The 25,434-nt window shown below is 40.3% G+C and overlaps 1 protein-coding gene across 1 annotated transcript in view; it reads left to right on the forward strand.

Moving 5' to 3' along the window:
• Positions 1 to 25,434, forward strand: part of NPTN (neuroplastin) — a 215,339-nt gene that overhangs the window by 136,629 nt on the left and 53,276 nt on the right. Inside the window, exons 8-9 of the mRNA XM_030191465.1 lie at positions 13,285 to 13,306; positions 20,640 to 20,717. Of these exons, the coding sequence (XP_030047325.1) occupies positions 13,285 to 13,306; positions 20,640 to 20,700 (83 nt within the window). The 3' untranslated portion in view covers positions 20,701 to 20,717. The remainder of the gene's footprint in view (positions 1 to 13,284; positions 13,307 to 20,639; positions 20,718 to 25,434) is intronic.

The following is a 25,434-nucleotide window of genomic DNA, read 5'->3' on the forward strand; positions in this document are numbered from 1 at the left end:
TCTCTCTAGTTTTTCCCCTGTCTCCATTGAATTACTTTTCAGTTTGTCTCTGTATTCAGCGATGGAAAACACAATCCATGGATCTGAAGGTATACTTCTGAGCTCTATTGGAGAACTGGTCTCTTGGCTAAGTTTGGACAGCTGGGGCATCCTGGCCCTTTGTTTCTGTCATTGTTCCCAAACTCTGCACTATAGGAAACTCGCAGTGGAGCTGTGAACCCCCTTTAAAATTGTGGCATCCGTGGACTCAAGTTTTGTGTTCCTCCTCCCCCTCCCCCACCTAATGAAAACACTAAGCCAGTGAAAGCTGGCAGCAGTGCTCACTCCTGGGCAGACCTAGCCACTGCTGCCTCCTTCCCTTGTTCTGTCTGTGGCTGACAGAGGGTGCGCCGTTGCTCTTATTCAGGTTCTTTCCTCACCAGGCTGCTGCTCTTCCCCATCTTCTCAGAGCTGTGGGGCTTACCATAGGCCAGAGAGCCTCTAGGAGCTAGCTGCTGCTGTGGTGCCCACAATGCAGCAGCAGTGACAGGTCAGAGGTTGGAAGCTCCAGAGAACCCGCCACCAAGAGGCCAGTGGGGTTTGGTGGTGGTACCAGAACCTGGATGTTCCTGCTTCTGTGGCTGAGAGCATCAGGAAGGTGAGTGGGACTGACCAAAAAGAATGATAAACTAGAAAAAAACAATTTTAAAGAAACAGAAATCAAATATATTTATTAAAAGGGTTGTTTTAGGTAGGCTAATCTGTATTGTACCTCTTGGTCTTCAAAGTCTGTGTATGTCTTGTGTTGCTGCTTCACAATAATTGCAACTGGGACAGACTGGGCATGAGATGCAGTTAGATACAGTTTAGTCTTCGTTATCCTATGATTAGGTTGAGTGTCTCCATCTATTTTGTTGACTTTATACATAAAACACTGTAACACCTGGGTGGTTTACAAAGGGGGTAGGGGGAGAAGAAGACCTGAGGCATTGTGTGGCCTAGGGGCACCATGACTAAATTCCTTAACACTAAGGGTGCAGAGAACCAAGAAAGTTTGGGAACCACTGTCTCGGGGAAGAGTCCAGATTTTTTTCCCCACTCTTAGCCTTCCTTTGTGGCTCAGCCTTTACCTCCTCCCCCATCCATTCCAGTTTTTATTTAAAAAAAATATAAATGTGCTAAAGATGAGTGGAGTAGAAGGAAAGGGTAGGTGCATCAGGAAGACTTTTTGATTATGGCAGGTGTGTGTGCATGCAGCCACAGATCCAATGTCGGCCAAATGAGAACTGAGAGAGCCTGGAGTTAGTCCTGCAAGGAGTGGCAGAACAGTAAATGCCATTGATGAAAAAGCTTCATATGTCGGCTGGCTCTGTCATAAGCTGCCCACAGTGGTGATCTAGTTTGGAAGACAGTTCTGCTACCTTCTGAAATGTCAGTACTTTAAGAAGAGTGGAGCACAATTCCTACTCTGGCAGCAGCTGTAATAATACTGAGCAGCGAAGGTTTGCCAATAAAGCTACAGCCAAAGGAAGGTGGTGTCAGCCCCATAGTTGGGGAGGTTTGAATGCCCTTTGAGGAGGATCTGGGGAGCCATGGTAGTTCCTCATAAGTCATTGGAATCCAGAGCAGCACTGAAATGATGGGAATGATAGCCATTTTGGACATCATTCACTACTACTACTACTACTACTACTACTACTTAACATTTCTAAAGTGCTACTAGGGTTACGCAGCGCTGTACAATTTTAACATGGAAGGACAGTCCCTGCTCAAGGAGCTTACAATCTTCATTCCTCCTGTACCACCTGCACTTACTCCAGAGAGGGTTTTGGGCAGAGATCACTTGCACCACCTGTATGTACCCTAGAGGGAATTTTGGGTCTGTTCTTGGGACCGTTGGCTCAGGACTCTCCTGAAGCCAAGAGTCATCTTCCTAAGTTCATCCTTTTGGTAACACAGGACTTTCAGGCTGAGTCAGTGTCATGCTTATGAGATGGACCTAGCGAACCCATCTCTGGCTGCAGTACAAGCAGGCCTATCTAAGAGTGTCCATTTGGTGCTCAGGGGACTAGAAAGATTGTTCAGCAGTTTGAAAGATCCTACATCAGGAAGAACTACTCTATTAACACAGACACAAGATGTGCTAGGGAGTTTGAAGGGATTGAGGAAGGAGGTGCATGTCTCTAGAGGCTCTTTATGGATAGTCTACATAGGCCTGCTAAGTTTATAACTCCAATCTTTGCATAGTAACACTCTGAAGGGAGAACAGTGCCATGGTTAGACTGTACGCTTGGGTGCACAAAGAAAAGCAACTGAGAGTCCTTTTGGTTACAGCAGTGTCCAAAAGGTCTACTTTCCAGTTTGAAAGAGGAAATAGTTCTTAACTATCTTCAGGACTGGAGCATAGAGGCAAATAAGCATTTGAATGGACGGTCCTGGGGTTGCAAGTGGTGGTGTGCAGTGGTTTTGCCAACAGGGGCTTGTCTTCACAGGAGCAAACATATCTGCCCTTGGAGCACTTGAAAAATGGCACTTTAAATTCCAGAACAGCTGCTGATTTACAGACAAGCCTGGTGTTTGTGATAATGGCCCACTACAATCTCATTTAGATCCCTGTCAGGGGAGTGGCAGTAGCAAACTCAGCCTGACGGTTATGGTGCATGCATATTGTACTTGGTCTCCTGTGCAGCTAAAAATTTAAGGGGGCAATATTGGAACTCTGGTGGTCAGTCTGTTTTTTTTATTTTTTTAAACACTGGTCACTTTGGGCTTTTCTATACATATTCAGGGCCAGGATGCACCCAGATACTGGTGCTCAATATCCAGTTATTCAACAGCTGCCAGCACTGATCCAGGTACTGGTGATATTCAGACCAGTACCCAGATTGCTACCTGGATAAAGTTAGGACAGCCTTTTTGAAAATAGCCACTAACTGGGTAGCTCCCAGCTCCGCCAGACTCAACCCTCAGACTAACCTAGCAATAACCAGATAGTGCTATCAACATCTGTCCAGACTTTCAGTGACACTATCAAGTTATGTGCCACCGAAAACTGAGGTATGACCTGGTCATAAGTACATATAAGTACATAAGTATTGCCATACTGGGACAGACCGAAGGTCGATCGAGTCCAGCATCCTATTTCTAACTTTGGCCAATGCAGGTCACAAGTACCTGGCAAGATCAAAAACAGTACAATACATTTTATGCTGCTTATTCTAGAAATAAGCAGTGGATTTTCCCCAAGTTCATTTTAATAATGGTCTATGGACTTTTCCTTTAGGAAGTCATTCAAACCTTTTTTTAAACCCCGCTAAGCTAACTGATTTTACTACATTCTCAGGCAATACATTCCAGAGTTTAATTACACATTGAGTGAAGAAATATTTTCTCCAATTCATTTTAAATTTACTACTTTGTGGCTTCATTGTGTGCTTCCTAGTCCTAGTATTTTTCAAAAGAGTAATCAAGCGATTAACATCTACCCGTTCCACTCCACTCGTTATTTTATAGACCTCTATTGTATCTCCCCCTCAGCCATCTTTTCTCCAAGCTGAAGAGCCCTAGCCGCTTTAGCCTTTCCTCATAGGGAAGTCATCCCATCCCCTTTATCATTTTTGTCACCCTTCTGTATACCTTTGCTAATTCCACTATATCTTTTTTGAGATGTAATGACCAGAATTGAACACAATATTCGAGATGCGGTCGCACCATGGAGCGATACAAAGGCATTATAACAGCCTCATTTTTGTTTTCCTGTCCTAATAATACCTAACATTCTATTTGCTTACTTAGTGGGTGCTGCACACTGAGCAGAGGGTTTCAATGTATCATCAATGTTGATGCCTAGATCCCTTTCCTGGTCAGTGACTTCTAATGTGGAACCTTGCATTACATAACTATAATTCGGGTTCCTTTTCCCCACATGCATCACTTTGCATTTGCTCACATTAAACATCATGTGCCATTTAGATGTCCAGTCTTCCAGTCTCGTAAGGTCCTCTTGTAATTTTTCACAATCCTCTTGCGATTTAACAACTTTGAATAACTTTGTGGCATCAGCAAATTTAATTACCTAACTAGTTACTCCCATCTCTAGATCATTTATAAACATGTTAAAATCTGCGGTCCCAGCACAGACCCCTGGGGAACCCCACTATCTACCCTTCTCCATGGAGAATACTGACTATTTAACCCTACTTTCTGTTTTCTATCTTTTAACAAGTTTTTAATCCACAATAGGACACTGCCTCTTATTCCATGACTTTCCAATTTCCTCTTAGAGTCTTTCATGAGGTACTTTGTCAAATTCCTTTTGAAAACCCAGATACACAGTATTGACCAGCGCACCTTTATCCACATGTTTGTTCACCCCTTCAAAGAAATGTAATAGATTGGTGAGGCAAGAATTCCCTTCACTAAATCCACGTTGGCTTTGCCTCATTAATCCATTCTTTTGAATATGCTCAGTAATTTTGTTCTTTATAATAGTCTCTACCATTTTGCTCGGCATCGACGTCAGGCTCATTGGTCTATAATTTCCAAGGATCACCTCTGGAACCTTTTTAAAAAATCTACATTATATTGGCCACCTTCCAATCTTCTGGAACCATTCTTGATTTTAAAAGATAAATTACATATTACTAACAATAGTTCCGCAAGTTAATTTTTCAATTCTATGAAGTACTCTGGGTTGAATACCATTTGGTCCAGGATATTTGCTACTCTTTAATTTGTCAAATTGCACCATTATATCCTCCAGATTTATATTTCATTCAGTTTCTCTGACTTGTCAGCTTTGAATACCATTTCTGGCACCAGCATCTCTCCCAAATCTTCCTCGATGAAGCAAAGAATTCATTTAATCTGTCCGCTATGGTTTTATCTTCCTGATTGCCCCTTTTACCCCTTGGTTATCTAGTCGTCCCACAGATTCTTTTGCTGGCTTCTTGCTTTTAATATAAGTAAAACAAATTTTTTTTTACTATGTGTTTTTGCCTCCAGCGCATTGGTTTTTTCAAAGTCTCTCTTTGCCTTCCTTATCAGCGCTTTGCATTTGACTTGACATTCCTTATGCTGTTTCTTACTATTTTCAGTCAGTTCCGTGTTCCATTTTCTGAAGGATTTTCTTTTAGCTCTAATAGCTTCCTTCACCTCACTTTTTAACCATGCCAGCTGTTGTTTGGTCTTCCTCCTTTTTTAATACACGGAATATATTTGGACTGGTCTTCAAGGATGGTAATTTTGAACAGCATCCAAGCCTGATGTAAATTTTTGACTTTCGCAGCTGCTCCTCTAATTTTTTTTCACAATTCTTCTCATTTTGTCATATTCTCCTTTTTGAAAGTTAAATGCTAACGTATTGGATTTTCTATGTTTACTTACTCCAAAGCCAATATCAAATCTTATCATATTATGATCACTATTATCAAGCAGCCACAGTACCATTACCTCCACCAGATCATGCGCTCTACTTACGACTAGGTCTAGAATTTTTCATTCTCTTTTTGGCTTCTGTACCAGCTGCTCCATAAAGCAGTCCTTGCTTTCGTATAGGAATTTTACCTCTTTAGCATGCCCTGATGTTACATTTACCCAGTCAATATCGGGGTATTTGAAATCGCCCATTATTATTGTGTTGCCCAGTTTGTTAGCCTCCCTAAATTCTGATAACATTTCTATCTCCGTCTGTTTATCCTGGCCAGGTGGACGGTAACACACTCATATCACTGTCCTCTTCACCTTTACGCATTAAATTTCAATCCATAGGGATTCCAAGATGTGTTTTTATCCTGCAGAATTTTCAGTCTATTTGATTCAAGGCCTTCCTTAACATACAAAGCTACCCCTCCGCCAATTCGATCCACCCTATCACTACGATATAATTTGTACCCTGGTATGACACTGTCCACTTGTTGTTATCCTTCCACCAAGTCTCATAGGTACCTATTATATCTAATTTTTCATTTAGTTCAATATATTCTAACTCTCTCATCTTATTCTTAAGCTTCTGGTATTTGCATATAGACATTTCAAACTATGTTGTTTGTTCCTATTTACATCTTGCTCATTAGTTGACAGTGTTAATTTGCAATATTTTGTCTGATTTTTATGTAAGGTCACCTGATCTATTATGGTCTCTTTTGCAACCTATCTTCCCTGTTTTGGTGATGTCTTTGAAAGATACCTTGTTCTGAACTGTGCGTTTTTGAACGACTGTTGGCCTTCCCCCAGGTTCTAGTTTAAAAGTTGCTCTATCTCCTTTTTAAATGCCAATGCCAGCTGCCTGGTCCCATCCTGGTTAAGATGGAGCCCGTCCTTCCGGAATAGGCTTCCCCTTCCCCAGAATGTTGCCCAGTTCCTTAGAAATCTAAAACCCTCCTCCCTGCACCATCGTCTCATCCACGCATTGAGACTCCAGAGTTCTGCCTTTCTCTTGCGCCCTGTGTGTGGAACAGGTAGCACTTCGGAAAATGCAACCCTAGAGGTTCTGGATTTGAGCTTTCTACCTAAGAGCCTAAATTTGACTTCCAAAACCTTTCTTCCACTTTTTCCTATGTCATTGGTACCCACAGGTACCAAGATAGCCAGCTCCTCCCCAGCACTATCTAAAATCCTATCTAGGTGATGCGTGAGGTCTGCTACCTTCGTACCAGTCAGGCAAGTGACCAGGTGATCCTCATGTCCACCAGCCACCCAACTATCTACAAGCCTTTAGAATCCAATCACCAACTACAGCAGCTGTCCTAACCCTTCCCTCCTAGGCAGTAGCTCCTGGAGACATATCCTCGGTGCGAGAGGATATTGCATCCCCTGGTGTGCTGGTACCTGGCTACAGGATGAATTCCAGCTACATCAGGGTGATGCTGTTCTTTTGGAAGACCTCCCTTCTCCAAGGCAGCATAGGGGCTGCCAGATTGGAGGTGGGATTTCTCTACAACGTCCCTGTAGGCCTCCTCTATGTATCTCTGTCTCCCTCAGCTCCTCCAAGTCTGCTACTCTAGCCTCAAGAGAACGGACTCGTTCTCTGAGAGCTAGGAGCTCTTTGTATTGAGCACACACATATGACCTCTCACCAGCTGGGAGATACTCATACATGTGACGCTCAATGCAAAAGACTAGATAGCACCCCTCTCGCTGCTGGACTACTGTCTGCATCTTAGTATTTTAGAGTTGTATAAAATTTAAACTTCTTAAGGTACGAGGGATATCAGATGAATATAAAGAACCTTAAGATTGGTGTAATTTGTTTAGTGTTTGCTTCTCAGAAACTAAATAATTAAAACTCTAATGAAAACTCCCCTCTTGTTGTCCTAATTAGAATAATTGACTATAAATGAAGAGTTGAGCTAGGGGTGGGTAGGAATGAGGGCTGAACTAGGTCCTACTGTGTCTTCTAGATATCTGTTAATGCTGTGGCAGAAAATTTAAGTTTTAAAACTATGGAGAAAAGGGTTGTACACTATGGAAACTAGTTAATACTGCTTGCTTCTCTTTTAATTTTTTTTCTAAGACTGAAGTATGCTCTACTGTACCTTCTAGAGACTATCTGTTAATACTGTGGCAGAAAATTTAAGTTTTAAAAAGTATGGGGAAAAGGGTATGGAGACTAGCTAATAAAGTTTGCTTTTTTTTTAATTTTAACTGTGTTTATCAGTATCCTACAATTTCTCTTTTAAACCCAATCTTTGTTACCAAGCACAGAATAAAATAATGTCACTTACACACAGAAATGTCCTCTCCTCTCAGAACTTCTCATCGCTACTTAAATGAGTAAGAGCCTTTCCTCCCTAGTTAAGTACTACTACTACTACTACTATTTAGCATTTCTATAGCGCTACAAGGCGTACGCAGCGCTGAGTATCAGGCTCTAAGGTCTGATAGTTATTTGTTTGGATAATGTCAGCCAGTATCCAGATAAATAGCTTAGGCACTGCTATCTATGGATATTCAGTGGCACTGTCTGGATAGCGGCATTAAAAATCCTTTCTGCCTAAGCAGTACCCAGTTGGTGCCAGGGCAGTTCAAAGGTGGATCTGGAAGTTTTCTGAAAAGTGATGATATTAATTATGCTGTCTGCATAAGCTAATTGAATAACTTTAGGACATAAAAAAGAATTGTCCTAATGTTTATTTATAGAGCAGGCTGAATATTGCAAATGTTCAGTGCTGGCTATGATTCAGATAGGGGAGGAGAATTTTCATGTGTTTTATGTAGTGTATGTGGTATTTTATTGAATTGTGTGCTTATCAGTGGGCCTCGTTGACTGAGCAGGATATCAAGGAAACTGTAAATAAATAAAACACTAGCCACAGTGTTCAAATTAAAGGCCAACCACAGTGTTTGAATATCAGGACACACATTTTCTGTGGAAAAATGGAAATGTGTATGGATGTCTGATGTAGTATTTTATAGCCTTTTATCTAAATCCAGTAAAACTATGAATCTTCCTGAAAAGAATGGTAATGCTTCTTGCTAAAACACAGGATCCTATCCAAATCACATTTTATGAGACAGTGGCATTCAGCAGCTTCAAAAGCAAGTGAGAGAAGTTTGCCAACTAAATAGTGATTGTGCTAACCATCTTCTTCACTGTGGCTATGTTGGTTGTTGTAGACCTGTTAGACTTCAGTAAGCTAAGCAAGTATGAATTTAAGAGAGTTCTTGGTTTATGAACAATCAGAAATGTTCTCTTCATTGAAAATCAGCATTCCTGCTAAGAAATGTTTGATTTATAAGGAGCTATAAAGAATATTCTAGTGCTATTACCATATATTTCTATAGTGCTACAAGATATATTTCATGCTATAAATACCAGCCTAAAAACTGCTTTGGCTGTGCAGTGACCAAAATGCAAATAAAAAGAATGTTTCAATCAGAAGGGGTCAGTTTTGAGTGGCTTGTGACTACCATGCAGACACTGATGCTGATTTTCAAAAAGAAACCATGCAGATAGTTTCAGATTAAAAATTAGCCAATATAGATTGTGTATTAAATGAGCCTCTGCATATTGAAGAGAATGAAATCATACATGTGCCATAGAAAATGCCCAAGGGATGTCTGTTTTAATGCAGCTGAAAAAACACATATTGTGAACATCACACATACTTTTAGCTACTCGGGGGGCAATTTTCAGACAAGTCAGTTTACTCAGATTGTTACTCAGATAAAAGACTTTTGAAACTTACCCTTGGAGGGGGTAATTTTAATGAAGCTTTTTTTCTGCATGTAAATTCTGTTTTACACACGGAAAAAAAAGCTTTCATATAATGAATGGTATGACCACATATATAAAAAGTACCTGCATAGAAAGTGTGCACCTAATTTTATATGATCCATATATAGGCATTCCAGGGGGCATAGTTTGGGCAGAGCAGAGGTGGAGTTGTGATGTGTACGTGTGTTTTATGAAATACTTGGGTACATAATAACGGACAAGCACACATGTATAGCATCGCCAAACCTAATATAGATCAGGTTTGGAGATCTTGAAAATGTTGTAGGTCAGCATTTGCATACTGTTGGAGCCTATTTTATAACAGAAAAAAAGGAGTCTGTATTGACTTTGTAAAATAACCTTAAAATAGGCACCTTTCTGTTCCTTTCACATAAGTTCACCACGATTTAAAATTAGGCTCATAATGAACAAATCTTGAAGTCTTAAGCTTGTCACCCTAATTTTACTAAATGACTTTCATCACCATAGAGATTTAATAAATAAAACTGAAGATAGATCCCACACTATACCAGTCTAATTATAGCTATTTAATGGCTTTGCAGCATAAAAGAAAAAAGCCTTTCTAATTTCCCTTATTTAACTATTTCAAGTGAGCATCCTTTTTTCATAGAAGTGTGCAAGTATAATACCAGTTTCGTGAGCTAGTGCTACTGTTTAATAGTAAAGTACACCTTTGTTCAAATAGTGTTACATTTGGGCTGACTCACTGATGTACAATACTGTCTAGAAGACCGTGGTTCAGTTCCCAGGCACAGCTTCTGTTTTCAAGGCTGGCTGGGACTACAGGTTGCTACAATGACTATTCACAGCAGCATCTAGGGGCCAGACTTAAGATGCCCATATACCTGGTTTTGGAGGACGCTACAAAGCCTGTTACTGTAATGACTGGTCTAGATAAGGTTGTAAAATTGGAGGAGGGAAACCAGGTAATTGTGAATGGAAGGCTTATGGCACCGTAACCCAATGGAGGCCACAGCTGGAGGAAAGTGCAGAACCAAAAAAGTAATACATATGAATTTTGTTTTACAACTATATCTCTTGAAAATAGCTTGTAATATAAATAGGCACACATACTCTAGAAAGACATAACCTCCCTCATTCTATAACCAGTTGCCTAAAGTTAGGCACCAATGGCATGTGTAAGTTGTATGTAGAATATCATCACTTAGGTACATATGTGCTAGCTGAGCGCTAAGCACTGTTCTATATCTTTAGAGTGCAACTCGCTTTCGTGTGTAAATGCAAGTAGCGTGCACAAAGGGAGGTGCATTTTGGGATGCACATTTACGCCTGCTATTGATGTGGTTGTAAGTGGGCATGCTTAAATGTTGACATGTAAATGCCAACAAGCTAGCATTCTTGGTGCCCAAATGCCATTATAGAATTAGCGCTTAGTGCACTGCATCTTGCCTAATTTTTGCCGACCTTTACAGAATTGCCCCCTAAGTAGCTAACCATGTATTAACCATAAAATAACTGTTAGTAATCTAATTTAATAGATAAATAAAAAATCATGTACCCTCAGTGTGCAGATCCTTTCCCAAATTTAAGATATTTAAGAATTTTTGCATTTCTTCTAGTATGTCAATCTGAATATTAACTGGCCTGGAACAGCGGTAGTCACTTACACTCACATACTGCACATCATCCAGTCCAGAGATTTACTGTGGCTTCAGTTTCCATCAGTATTAATTGATTTTACCAGTGTGCTTGTGGAGTAGGCAATTATACAAGCTTCCCATCTTTTTCACTCAGAGGGATTTTTTTATTTTTTTTGGAGGGAGGAGTTATTACTGATATTTGTCGGTTATTGTGACTTCTTTTTTTTTTCCCCCTCAATTGCATCATACCCTTAAAAAATGGTGGTAAGTGAGAGATCTGCATGCTTTCGAGTTTGTCTAATCTCCGCTTCAGTCTATAAGATGCACAGTTCATGATGTTAACACTTTACTTCAAGTTTCTTCATTCACGTTTCACAACTAATTTTTATTTTAGTTTTCCATTTAATCCTTAATTTTTTTGTTCTAATATTTGTTTTGTTCTCCCACACCCTGACTCCTTCATAAGGACCTTGGTCTGTTCTGTTTGTTCTGTATTGTTCTGTACTGCGGGCTTTTGCGGTAGTTCAGACAAACCGCCTATTTACATTTCAAGCAGTTTGTATTACTCATTTTATAAATTCCGTTTAATCCATGGGGAAGTGGGTACATTGTCCATTTTTACATTGGGCAGCAAATAATACTAACTGCCATCACACCTATTTAACATCACTATGCAAGCATGAGGCAGTTTCCAAGTGAAACAATATAGAATAACCCAATAGAATTAACTTTCTCTGAAAATATACACTTCAGCTATATATAAATGTATTTTTAACACCCTTCCAGAGCTAATCAGTTCTTATCTGTAGGAAATTAGCAAAACATAACATCTTGTGCCCGTTTTTACTTCCATAAAGTACTTATTTTGTAGCCAAGTTACTATCTTGTGTTGAATTTGTCTGTTTTAACCAGGACATTGCTATTATAATATCTGTCTTACTAAACTAATCCTGTGATTGGGTTCCCATAATTGTAGTTTAAATTTAAGGAATGCAGCTTAGGCTTTATATCTATTTGGAAGTCTAAACTGTGTGCAGGGAAGACTCTAATTTGCTGTGTGCTGTGTGTCCCAGATCCTGCTGTGTCACTGTATATCTTTTCTGTATATACAGCACACCAACCCATCTGGTTGTCTTCCCCAGTTCTCTGTTCCCTGGCTGGCAGCACATTATCAGTAATGGAATTTTGTGGACACTGGTGTGTCGCTGATGTGTTCCTTTTTGGCTGTGTTTTTGAAATTGTGGGCTTGTGGTTAGTAGTTTTTTTGTTTTATTTTTGTATTTGATTTTATGAATATTATATTTTTTTGTTCTTGGTCACTGTTTGTGCTGGCGGCGGCTTTGCCTACCCGTTGCCTCGAGATACAGGTGGAGTAATGTCCCTTTTTTGAAGGAGAGGAAAGACATTACTCCTAGTTTGTGCTCATGCCGACGCCAACACTTGTAAAAGACTGTAATTTTCTCCATTTAACTGCTTCATGTGCACTAGTCCTCTTGTGGAATCCTGCTGAGAGTTTCTTATAGACTTCAGTGAAAATCAAAAAGCAATAGGTCATGTGCTTGTAGTTTTGAAAAAAAAAAAATCTTAGGCAGTGCAATTGGTTCCCAGTAGTTTTAGTACATGCACATTTAAAGTGGAGCTAAATTTGTGTGGCTTACAGTACTAATTATGTTTTCTGTAGAGTACTAAAACATTGAAGTTCAAATAGTATAATAAATTTGAAAATGTCTAATTGGTCTTAATTTTCAAATTGGCAGGAAAATAACATTGCCCAAAACAAAAGAAAACAAGAAAAAATGCATTATTTTATTTTGCGTATTTCTTTTGTTTTGCTAGAAGAAGCAGGTTAGAGCTTTCTGGTTAATTTGTGAGTAGCTGAAGTCTTCTGTTGGAGGAGGGCAGATACTTTAATCCATGTAATAAGTGTATGAATAACTGGAAGTTTCACATATAGTTCTGGCAAATGAAAATCGCTGTAGTTGTAAAACATCTAGAAAAGTAGTATATTAAAGGGTAGTATGTCTCTGTAGGGGGGTAATGGTATGCCATATAGCCATCATGCCCAAACGGAATGTTTCCAGTACAAGAAAACAAGCAGCAGGATTTTACAACTGATGTTGGTTTGTCTTCTCATCTATTTACCAGAGTGAACCACTGGAACTTGAGGACAAGATAATTTTTCATAGTTGGATGTTGCAACAATCTGTCCGCTACAGTTGCAGTTCTTCATGTCAGAGCATTCAAAGTGTTAACAGAAAACCCATTGAAACAACATATCTGCCATTAAACTCAAATACAGAACAAGTAACTCCATGAACCTCTGCACTTAACAAGAGAATGGCTAGTTAATGCTGTAGAGAGATCAGTTTGTAGCTCATTGGTCATGCTTGAATGAAAACTCTCCTAACTCTCTTTTGTAATTTCTCTCTCCTTTCTCCCTGGGTTGCCATCAAATTCTTCGTGCAGATGATGAGCCAGCTGGACCTATGTAAGTAAACTGCCTGTTTCCTAATGAACATTAAAAACCAGTTACATTGCTCAACTTCTTGAAGTTTACTTAATTTTAATAAAGGATTTTGTCTTATTAAAGCATGTTAAAACAAAGTTTTGTACAAGGTTGGTGTGTGTGTATATGTGTTTATATAGATATACACACATACATATCACAACCCTTTCATGTACCCTGTCCTGTGGTATAACACAACACTGTCGTATAGTTAGGGCTGCACATTTAATGTGTTAAAATTTTAATTAATGTTAAATATAATGCAATTAATGCATTAGGTTCTCCTCTCGCTCCCTCCCTTTCCTTTCCCTCCTGTGGTCTGGCTACTCTGCCTCTTCCCCCCATGCGTTCCGGCAACTCTCGTTCTCCTTCTTTCTCCTTCCCCCTGGCAGCCCTCCAAAGCTGCCCTTAAGGCCAGCAGCGCTAAAGACACGTTGTTTCTTTCCAGTCCTGAGCCCCTCCCTCTGTAGTGTCCTGCCTCCTTTGAAACTTCCTGTTTCTGGTAGGTGGGATGATACAGAGGGGAGGTCTCTAGGCTGGACAGAAGCAGTGTGTCTTTAGTACTGCAAGTTTACAGGGTCGTGGGGAAGGAGAAAGATGGGCAGGCAGAGATGCCGGGACCAACGGGAGAAGGAGGAAGAGAGATGTGGGACTGCATTGACCTGAGGGAGGGGCTTCAGAGGGACATATGCTGGAAATAGAGAATGGAAGAAAGAAAGGAGATGCTCGATATGATTTGAGGGGACAGAAGGGAATAAAATAGTGAAATGCATATGGATGGGAAGAAAGGGAGGAATTGTTGGCACATAGATTGAAGTGACGAGAGGAAATAAATGCTGCCTATGGATAGAATGGAAGGGAAGAGAGAAGGAAGATTGAACATGAAAGATGGATATAGGGCAGCAAGTGAAGAAAGGAGGAGAGAAAAGAAATAGTGAAAGGAAAGGAATTCCTGGAAACAGGGTTCAGAACACAGATAGAGGGAAGCAGAACCAGAGATGGGGAGCAAGATGATTAGAAAAATAAAATCACCAGACAACAAAGTTTTGAAAAATGACTTATTTTCAGTTTAGTAATTGAAGTAGGTCAGCTTTGAGAATTGCTGTCTATATTTTGCACTGTAGAGGAAGACATGCAAGGGGAATTAATTAAGCGATTAAAATTTATAATCGATGTGCAGCCCTACTTATAGTATAACTTCTTAAAAGATACAGTTTGATCTTCTGTTAATACCAAAACTGTATTGGCTGGAGACTTAGCTACTTAACGTTTCTGATTTAATTTATTTGAAGTATCAAGTGGCTCTGTTGGCCTCCTTCAAAGAAGGCTATAGTAAAGTAAATTATCTTGTTCTAAATAATCAAATCTCCCATTACTCTTAGCCCTCTTAACAGAGTATAACTGTTTAAACAAAAAACCTCAAGAAAATATTGTTTTAGGGAGCAACCATACTAGAAAATGGAAAATTCTGTAATCACAATGTATCACATTTTCATTTTTTTTTTTGTTTGTTCTTGAGTACTGTGTTGTCCTTGCTCAACCCACTATTGGATATTTTCAAGGCCTCGTTTCTTTTAAGATGGCTTTCACATGTAATAGCACATTCCCCAGAATCTCCTTCCAAAGAGGTCAGTTTATCTACTGTTGCATTGGAGAAACTGCACACTTGTGAGAGACAGCTCCATCTCCATCTTAGCCATCAATCTCCAAATAGAAAACTTCCTTAGAAGATTTCAGAGAAAAGGAAATCTGAGAACCAGAGGTACAAAGAAAATATCACCAGCTTCAAAGGACCCCACTGGCACTTAATCCACTGAGTACTCATTAACTGCTTGGGATACAGAATCCTGAAGATGGTAATGATTCAGAGGTTACATCACACTTAACTGTTTGAAGATGACTTGAAGCTCTTCAGTTCCAGTGACCAACAATTAGTGGAACAGCTCCATGTAATGAAAAGCTGCTCGGGTGACTTTCAGATGGCTTTTGGCTTGGATAAATGTGCTAAGGCAATCTTAGAGGAAAATTGAGCTAAACTGAAAGCATCCCTCTGACTTACTGTGAGCTAAAGGAGTTTGAATAGGATGGTTTATACAAAAATCTAGGAGTGGAGGAGGAGCAACAATGAAGCTTAAATCACTGAAATAATAGATCAGTAAAGAATATTACAGGAGACTAAAATTGATATTGAAAGTGCATTAACATCATGGAAAAATGTAAGAAAAGTTATTAATCAGCTGGCAGTCCCTGCAACTTTGGAATTTGAGTGGTTTCCTAAAGATCTTGAGAAGCTGGATGTGCAAACAAGAAAATTTTTCCATCCTCGTGAGGTAATTTGTAAGAGTCGGTGTGTGCCAAGACTTGTTCACTCCTTGAGCCTCAAAGAGAAAATTCTGTCATAGGCCTGCTAGTTTATTTAATAACTTCAACTGATCCCCAGTACTTAAAAAGTATTAAATTATGAAAGTAAATGTCCATAATCCATTGTCAATATTAAACTTGAACAAGCATTCCAACGAGTAGAGAATCCACAAGTACACACAGGGAAGGAAGCAAGAGTTTGCAAAGCAAGAGAAAAAAAAATTAAAGAATTAGATCATTAAACAAGAAATAGCAAGTGGCAAATGCACAAATACAGTGGGAATATAAAGTGTTACTTCAGGAGCCATATGTCTGTCAAAACTGGACAGTTGAATGGTTATGGAGATGTGAACTAAAACCAAAGAATTAGAGATTGATAGTGAGGAGATTGGATTACAGACAAGTTGATTCACAGCAACTGTAAGAGAAAGAAAAGCTAGTAATATTGACATATATAAATATTGTAAAGAATAGTTGGAAATGGTTATACATGTTGTAGTTGGATGCAGTGTTCTGATGAGAGAAGGTTTAACTAATGAAAAGTATATTAAGTTGGCATGTCTCATCCAGTGGAAACTTTGTAAACATGACAAAATCACTGTACTAGAAAAGCATTGGAATCATGACCATAAGAGAATTATAGAAAACAGAGGTTATGATCACCTAGAACATTCCATTCCAATCGATAAGATGCTTAATTCAAGAAAACCAGACATTGTGCTAAAAGAGAAAAACGTGAGTGGTACTGATAATAGATGTCAGTCCCAAAGGATTATTTTGTGCATCAAGTGGACAAAGAGAAGGGGAGTAGCCATGCCTTGAAGCCTTCATTAGAAATGAAGTCTCTTATCCCCAGTTTAGTTTTATAGGTCACCCCACTTTGTAAATATTATGTTTTTCTCCCAAGAATGTTTTCTCTTTATACAATTTTTTTGTTTTAAAAAAGTAGAGGTAAAATTGCATATAATTGATGCATGTTGTCATTTTAGGTGAATGATATTCAGGTTTAGTGATACTCAGGAATTGAAAGGCAAGAGTGCAATGGAGATTTTGTCTGTGATGAGTACCATGAGCAGCTTAAAGATATTCAAATTCCAAGCAATGCTGTCAGAGACCAAGAAAATGTGGCAGAATACAGAAATTTCATATTACATTGATCCCACAGGCTTGATTAAAAGGAATTTTCAAGCACAACTTGATATGTTGCCTATATGTTTTACACCTTATAAACTCCAGAAAGAAGCTTTCTTTGTCATGATGCAAGTACTACAGTGAGCATAGGCGGTAAATTTGAGAAGTTGAGATTATACGCCACTTACTCCTTGGCTTAAAAGTGAGGTTCATTACTATCAATGCTATGCGCAAACCTAACTTATTTGAAGACACTGCCCTGTCTGACTGATGAGCTGCATTAGAGCATTAATCAGCATCTTCATCACTACAGCATAGGCCATCGCTTTCCCCAGGTTATCCTTTGAAATGTTAGCCTTAATCCCCTCAGTCTTGTTTAAATCCATCTGGATTGGTTTATAAATCTCCTCCTTTACAAAGCTCAACCTCCCTGGGCTTTGACCAGGAGAGTCCAAGTCTAGCATAATAGGGAGTAGGAGCTGGGCTCAATGATGTCTCTACCAGCATAGGTCCTGAGCCAGTTATTACAAAGGAGTCCATATGACCTTAAATCCCTGCCCTTTCATCTCCCATGAATCCTTGAGCTTTTCATCTAAAGGATTTCAGCTGAGTAAGGGGATGAGTCAACATAGACTTCTATGTCTTGATCTTAGCTCCCCCACTTTGTACATGGCCATGCTTCAGTCAGTACAGGATTGCTCTGTAGGCATAGGTGCCAGTTTTGTGGGTGTTAGAGCAGCATCATGTAGGCTGAACATGCTGTCCCACCCAGCATGTAATCTGAGATTTCCATCTGTGACCCTTAGTTTGCTTCCAGGGCTCAGGGTGGGCATATGGCAGAGAAGCTCAAGTGGACTCTGTAGGCATGGGGTTGACACTGACCTGGAATTTGTGAGTCCCAGAAGAAGTCCTGCGGGCAATGGGGAAGCAGGTCCAGTCCCAGAAAACAGGGATGTGCCTGCGGTTAGGGAGAGCAGAGTAGGGAAATGCTCCAAGCCAGTGGGACATGGAGAGTCACAAACTGAGAAATGAGTTAGAACCTGATAATGAAAGGAAGTATCACCTGCAGAGAAGCGTGAGAAGTGAGAAGCAGTAAAGGGATGGGAGAGCAAAACCTTTATGGAAGGGGAGACTAGCTAAGGAGAGATGCTTTGGAACTTACTGGAGAGCTGAGGGAAAGAGAATGCTGGATCAAGGATAAAAGAGGAGCAGAGGATGTAAGAAGTGGAATAGGCAAAGAGCTATTAAACCCCCATCTCCAAATTTAAGCAATTAAATTATGCCTCTCTGGGAAGGGAAACTTTTTTAAAAACAGTGTGAAGGGAGTAAGGAGGGGGAAGAGGTGGATAAGGAGGAAGAAGGAAGAAATTGGTGGGGAATATGAAACAGTGGAGGTGGGGGTGAGAGTATGAATGTAGATGGATTGAGGGAAGAGAGAGACTGGTAAGCACTGTTTAGGGGGTAATGTGTGGTGTGGATGGGTTGAAGGGAGAGACTAGAAGGAATTTGAGTACTTCCCTAGTCTTTGTTTTAGCTACATGAGTCTTCCTGAAATCCACATTTCCTGCCCTCCTCCTGACATTTAGATACAGGCTGGTCACTGATAGTCACAGTTGGCCATTTTTTTTCTTTCTTGACCTGGGGAGGAATTTGTGTTGAATTCATGAATTCAGCACCCCCAATTGTCATAATTTGGCTCCTGTGTCTGAAGAGGCATACCCCTTTGGTCATGCCCCTTTTGACATAAGACAGCGTACCATGGCATGTGAAGATCTTTATAGAGAGCCACAGGGGCCAAATCAGCTAGTCAGCTAACCTGTGTTCCCTGGCACTAAAAGCTTGAATGTTGAATGCCTTCCTCTGTGGCCCTTGAAGTTCTCACTGTAAATGGTGCAGTGATAAACAAAGACGATCTACAGCTTTAAATGGAGGTTTTCATCTTGGTGAGTTTGACGTCTATAATAATAATAATACCAAACCTTATAACTTGCACTAGTTCAGAGCGGCTTAAGGAATAAGATTCTGGTTAATACCCAGGAATTACAAAAAAATGTAAAACATGCCTACTGTCAGATCTCACCCATTTCATCCCTAAAGGTTTTCCTTGGCACATTGCAGCCAGTTTTTTTGTATATATAAAGAAACCTTGTTTCCTTTCACCCCTTAGTGCCAGATTTATGAAGGCCCATGGTACACTGTTAGCAGCTAAGAAATTGCCAGTCCGTTATTTGAGTGTGGTCATTGCAGAGCTCATGAGACTTCCCTGTGAGCCCATGGCAACACCATACCTGAAATTTCTAACCTGAAAGACCTTGTCCCTTTTTGTGACTTGAGCATCTACAACTCAGTCACTCTGTTGGCTAGTTTCCTACTTGCCTTTACACCTAGTTTTATAATAAGAGTAGTGGTCTGCAGTCACCAAGTCCCCCATCCCCCCATGCGCATCAATTAGTCATTAGTGCTCCTAACCTTCCTCAAGCCTCGGAACACTAAAGGGGAGGAACCAGTGTATATGCTGGACTGTAGCAGAGCACTGGATTACTACATAAAAGAAAAGTTGCATTGTTCAACTCTTATGATTCAAATGATTAGGGTTCCTCTGTGACGGAGTGTACCTCATAGCTTGGATCTCTCATTGCTACAATCTAGTAGGGCAGCAAGGTTCAGGGGCAGTGAAAACTCGCCAAACCAGAACCATGACAGCATTGATCACATACAAATCTTTTCCATTGTGACAGAACACAGAGAAAGCAGCAATGTGCTCCACCTACTAGACAAACTACCCAGAATGGACAGTTTATTTGAGCAAGCTATGCTGCATAATTTATTCAATTGACTCAACTCCTCACCTTTTCAGTGTCTGCAGGGCTTGTGCCAGAGAAAGGACAATAATAGAGCAGAATCCATAGCTCTGGGAGTCCCTGCTTGTTTGGTTTATTCATCTTACCTGTCAACTGAGAAAGTTGCATCTTGTAATGGGAGTTCTGTATGGATAGCAGGATAATTCAGACATGCATACCTATCCCCTGTCCCCAGAGAGTTGACCTCAAAGCATGAAACCCAGCTGAGAAACATGGGCAGGAAAAGGACTGAGTGGGAACTCCTACACATGCTCAGAAAGACAAATCTTTCTGGGTTCTGAGAGCTAGTCCATGGCATAATCTATTTTGTATGTGTGATTTGTTCTGTCTGTATAAAGCCTCTGTTTCAGGTTCATTATTCTTCCCCTCCCACTTCTTTGCTGCAATCCCCTGGGCAGACTATAATTCAGAATTGCCTAGTAATACATGTTTGTTAGTGGTATAAATGTATCTTTCTTCCATGCAGTATGTTTTCTCTATATTTTGGGAACATATATATTAGGAAAAAAAATGATCCCTCGTATTTTTCTTATTTTGAGGTGGATGTAAGTTCATTAAAAATTTAGGGCTCCTTTTAGGTTATCAATAGAAATCAAACAAAATAAAACATGGAAAAGAAAATAAGATGATACCTTTTTTTATTGGACATAACTTAATACATTTCTTGATTAGCTTTCGAAGGGCTCCTTTTACAAAGCAAAGAAGCTCATTCTGTTCCAGTGGGCTTCTTCACATTTAGCGCATGCTAATCAGTAGTGGCACTTTGTAAAAGGAGCCCTTAGTTCTTGGAAGACTGGTCTTAATGTCACTATATGCAGGTATCGAAGGGAGATTTGAAAGAAATTTGCTCTCCCTCTTGTAGAGTGTTCTAATTTTTATGGATTAATATATGACCAACTGGAAAATTCACTGTACTACTGTACTGTAGTATTTAAATGTAGTTATTTTTCTTTTATCCTAAGGAAAACCAACTCTACTAACAATCACAAAGATAAAAACTTGCGACAGAGAAACACAAATTAAAAAACACTGCTTGTGATGTAAGTATGTACATCTTAAGGAGCCTGGTAACTTGCATGCTTTCTAAGTGCAACATGTGTGATATGGGTTTGTGTTTTCCAACCACTTACCATCTCAGCCTTCCTAATATATATAGGTTTGTAAACCAATTTCTCACTCAATAAAGCTTTACAGGTAAGCAACTTTGCTGTTCACATACCCATTTTTTTTTTACACTAGACCAGGGTGTCCTTGGGACACATCTAGCCAGTCAGGTTTTCAAGATATCCATAATGAATATGCATGAGACTGATTTAAATGCACTAACTCCACTTTATGCAAATTTATCTCATGCATATTCATTGAGGGTATCCTGAAAACCTGACTGGCTAGGTGTGTCCCCAGGACTGGGTCGGGAACCCCTGCACGAGACAAATTAAGTTTTGGCTACATTTTATTCTTTATTGCTCTAAACTTTAAAATAAAAATAAGGTTTGTTATGGTCCATTTGCCTAACAAAGTGAATACAGTAAGTTGAATAGTGTGTTGTTGTGGACAGCTCTCCTTGAACTTACACATACTGATGACTCCTATATCCCAAGCCTATTTCTGAAATAAATTTCAATACTTAAATTGGTTTTGATCGCTAATATACATACTTTGTTTCTGTGGATCATTAACTTCTTTTCTGGTTCCCTTCATTTTGTTTGTTTCTATACATGCTTTGTCTTCATTGCTTTTGTCTTCTGTGGCTGTAGTACTGTGAAGTACACTTAATTTTGATTTTTATTCTTTCCAACCTAAAGGAAGTAGGAGAGAATTATACAGAAGAGTTTGAGAATTCTGGGACCAAAATGATTCTCTGAAAATTTAATAGATTGGGATGAAACCTGTGAATTGACACATCAGAGTCGAAAATAGGCCATTGAACTGAAAGTTCCAGAGAAATAAGTTCCTAAAAAATGGTCCAGAGCATTTCTGTGAGAGAAGCAATATAAACCTCTGCAGCATAGAAACTTGCATACTGTTTCTCACTTGGGTTTGCCCCCCCCCCCCCCACACACACACACAAAAAAACTATCCCTTCTGTAAGTGCCCCTACCCCAAAACTATCTTTTCAGCCTCCCAGCAACTGCCATACCAGTCTCTAAAATTACAACCCTGCAACTGCCCCACTACCCCCAAATGGCCCCATCCCTTAAAATTACTCCCTGCAACTACTCCACCATCCTACAAAGTATCCCATGCATTATCCCCTAACACCAAAGCTATCCTTCAGTCTCCCCACTTTCTCCAAATCATTTGCCTTCCAACTACCCACCCCTAATGCCTTCACTCCCAAGAACAATCCCCTATAACTGCCGCACCCCAAAAACTATCCCACTTATCCACCGATATGCCCTGTAACTCTGCCCCACTTACTCTTCAACCCCTTACCTATTCCATCCCTCCAAAACCACCCCTGCATCCCCATGACCAAAGCCAAAGAATTCCATGAGCCATGCTCTGCTTGCTTTCACCGCTTGTATTTATTTGGATTCAGATTATATCTTTTCATTGTTAGCTCAAGGCAAGTTATATTCAGATATGGTGGGTAGCTATCTGTTCCCAGACAGAAGCCTCACAATGTAGGCTTGATAACTGAGGCAGCGGAGGGTGAACTGACGTGCTCAAGGTTATATGGCAGCTGGCGCTAGCTTGCTTTCTTAACCACTAAGCTGCACCTCTATGCTGGAGTGGAGGACTGTGTTGACATCTAATCTGTTAATGCAGTACCATCTTGTGGAAACGCAACAGTTCAGTCAGGAAAACAAGTCTTTAAATAAAATGCTAGTTAGAAGGTTTTGACGGTTTTAGGTTTTTCAAGAGGCCCGATTGCAGCATTTCTTATTTTGCAAGTTCTAATCAGTTGATTTCAAATGTCATACGGCCCAAAGTATTTAATTTTGATATGAGTTGTAAACAGTGTTCTGCTGAGGCAACTTCATGAAACAGATCATTTAAAATGTTTTATTCCTTAGTGCCAGATCAGTCCAGGAAGTGTAGATATTGTGTCCATTCACCAGGTTGAGTACAGAAGTGTGTTCTCTCCTATAAGGACCTTGTGCAGCTCTTACACTTCAGTATTTTTATATCACCAGCAGCAGTGCAGCTCTTGGCCAGTTAGGCAGTTGGAACCCAGTTGAGTTAGGAGGTGCCCTGGGGAAGCATGGTCTATAAGCCACAGGGGAGGGGTATACCAGTGTCCTCCCTCCCCCCCCCCCCCCGGTGGATCTTCATTCCTCCAATTCTGCAGCACTAAAAAACAACAAAAAAACTACTGAATTTGTTGTTTTCAGACTTGACTTTATTTGATGGTACACCTCACCAAATTAGCTTGAGTTACAGAATAAAATTAAAACACAAAATGCAATAATTACAAATTAAACATTCAAAAATTAAAATAAAAAAATATAGTATCTAATCAGTTCTCAAGATGAGACTAGATAATCATTTCAAACACTTAAGAGCAGTAATATTTCTGAAAGCACCAGCCTTTCAGATGTTTCTTAAAAGTAATAAAATATGTCACCCTCAACTCCAAAGGAATCTCCTTCCACAACTTTTGTCCCATATACCCAAATATACAAGACAGCATCGATACAGGGTACTCTCTTGGTCGCTTTCATTGTCTATATTTGCAAGGTGGTTTTCATGGCTGAGGAATTGATCGGCAAATACTGCGTCAATGGATCATTTTGCCAAGTTTCCCTTTAAAGTTAACCTTTGCAACCAACCCTTTCAGCTTTTTTAACCATTTTGTCAGTCACCCTTTCGAAAATTGATTGCTGCTACAGTAGATTTTTTTAGTGACTTCATTCTAGGTATCAGCTCAGATTTGATCATTTTATGATCACCGTTTCCCAGCAGATCCAACACCATTACCTCTCGTACCTCGTTCTGCATTCCACTAGAGTCTAGATCAAAATAGCTCCCCTTCTTGTTGGTTTTTGGACCAGTTGCTCCAAGAAGCAGTCATAAGAACATAAGCGTTGTCATACTGGGACAGACTGAAGGTCCATCAAGCTCAGTATCCTGTTTCCAACAGTGGACAATTCAGTTCACATGTACCTGGTAAGATCCCAAAACAGTACAATACATTTTATGCTGCTTATCCTAGAAATAAGCAGTGGATTTTCACAAGTCCATTTTAATAATGGCTTATGGATTTTTCTTTTAGGAAGATATCCAAACCTTTTTTTTAAACCGTGCCAAGGTAACTGCTTTTACCACATTCTCTGGCAGCGAATTTCAGAGTTTAATTACACGTTGATTGAAGAAGTATTTTCTCTGATTTGTTTTAAATTTACTACTTTGTAGCTTCATTGCATGCCCCCTAGTCCTAATATCTTTGGAAAGAGTAAACAAGTGATTCACGTCTACCCATTCCACTCCATACATTATTTTATATACCTCTATCATATCTCCCCTCAACCATCTTTTCTCCAAGCTGAAGAGCCCTAGCCACTTCAACATTTCCTCATAGGGAAGTCATCCAATCCCCTTTGTCATTTTTGTCGCCCTTCTCTGTACCTTTTCTATTTCCACTATATCTTTTATTGAGATGCAGGGACCAGAATTGCACACAGTATTGAAGGTGTGGTCACACCATGGAGCGATACAAAGGCATTATAACATCCTCATTTTTGTTTTCCATTCCTTTCCTTTCCTAATAATACGTAGCATTCTATTTGCTTTCTTCACTGCCACTGCACGCTGAGCAGAGGGTTTCAACATATCATCAATGACACCTAGATCCTTTTTGTGGTAGGTGACTCCTAATGTGGAACCTTTCGTCACATAGCTATAGTTCAGGTTCCTTTTTCCCACATTCATCATTTTGAACTTGCTCACATTAAATGTTATCTGCTATTTGGATGCCCAGTCTCGTAAGGTCCTCTTGTAATTTTTCACAATCCTCTTGCGATTTAACAACTTTGAATAAACTTTCCCTGTCATCAAGCCGATCAATCCATAGACTGGTGGGTTGTGTCCATCTACCAGCAGGTGGAGATAGAGAGCAATCTTTTGCCTCCCTATATGTGGTCATGTGCTGCCGGAAATTCCCCAGTATGTTCTCTATCTCAGCAGGTGTGTGGTCACACAGCAGCAGCGCTGGCTAGGTCTCCAAGCCTAATTGTTTAGGTTTTGTTGAGTACCTGGGGTTGAGGGCTCTTCGTGAGCAAGTGCAAACCTGGTGGTGCCAGGTCCCTCCTTTTCTCCCCCCTCCCGCTGGCTCCGTAAAAAAAAAAAAAAAAATTTTTAAACTTTCAAAAAGGACATCCATTTGCAGCTGCTCACTGGAACAAGTCGTCGCTGCTCGGAGCAAGAAGCAGGTAATTTTTACCTTTTACTAGCGGGCAGGGAGTTCCCCGAACGGTCTCCACGTGGCTATGGCCTCGGATGGCAAGGGCGTGAAAAGACGCTCCCCGGAACGCGTTTGCGGGGAAGCGGGGGGCTCGAAGGTAGAGTCGCCCTTTTTGGGCGCGCTTTCGGAGCCAGGAGAGTTCACCGGTTTTTCCTCCGGCGCTGCGGCCTTTCCCGCCTTAGGCACCCATCCCCCGCTGGCCGCTCTCCCGGTCGTGACCGGCCACGCGGCTCGGTCTGCTTCTTCTTGGGCCGCCCTCGAGATGGGAGACGTTAACAGCTTGGTCACCCTTGAATCGGGCGACAGTAAGAAGTCGGCAAAATTAAAACGCCCTTCTTCCCTCGCGGCTC

This window comes from Microcaecilia unicolor, chromosome 1, assembly GCF_901765095.1.
Source record: "Microcaecilia unicolor chromosome 1, aMicUni1.1, whole genome shotgun sequence".
Classification (NCBI taxonomy): domain Eukaryota; kingdom Metazoa; phylum Chordata; class Amphibia; order Gymnophiona; family Siphonopidae; genus Microcaecilia; species Microcaecilia unicolor.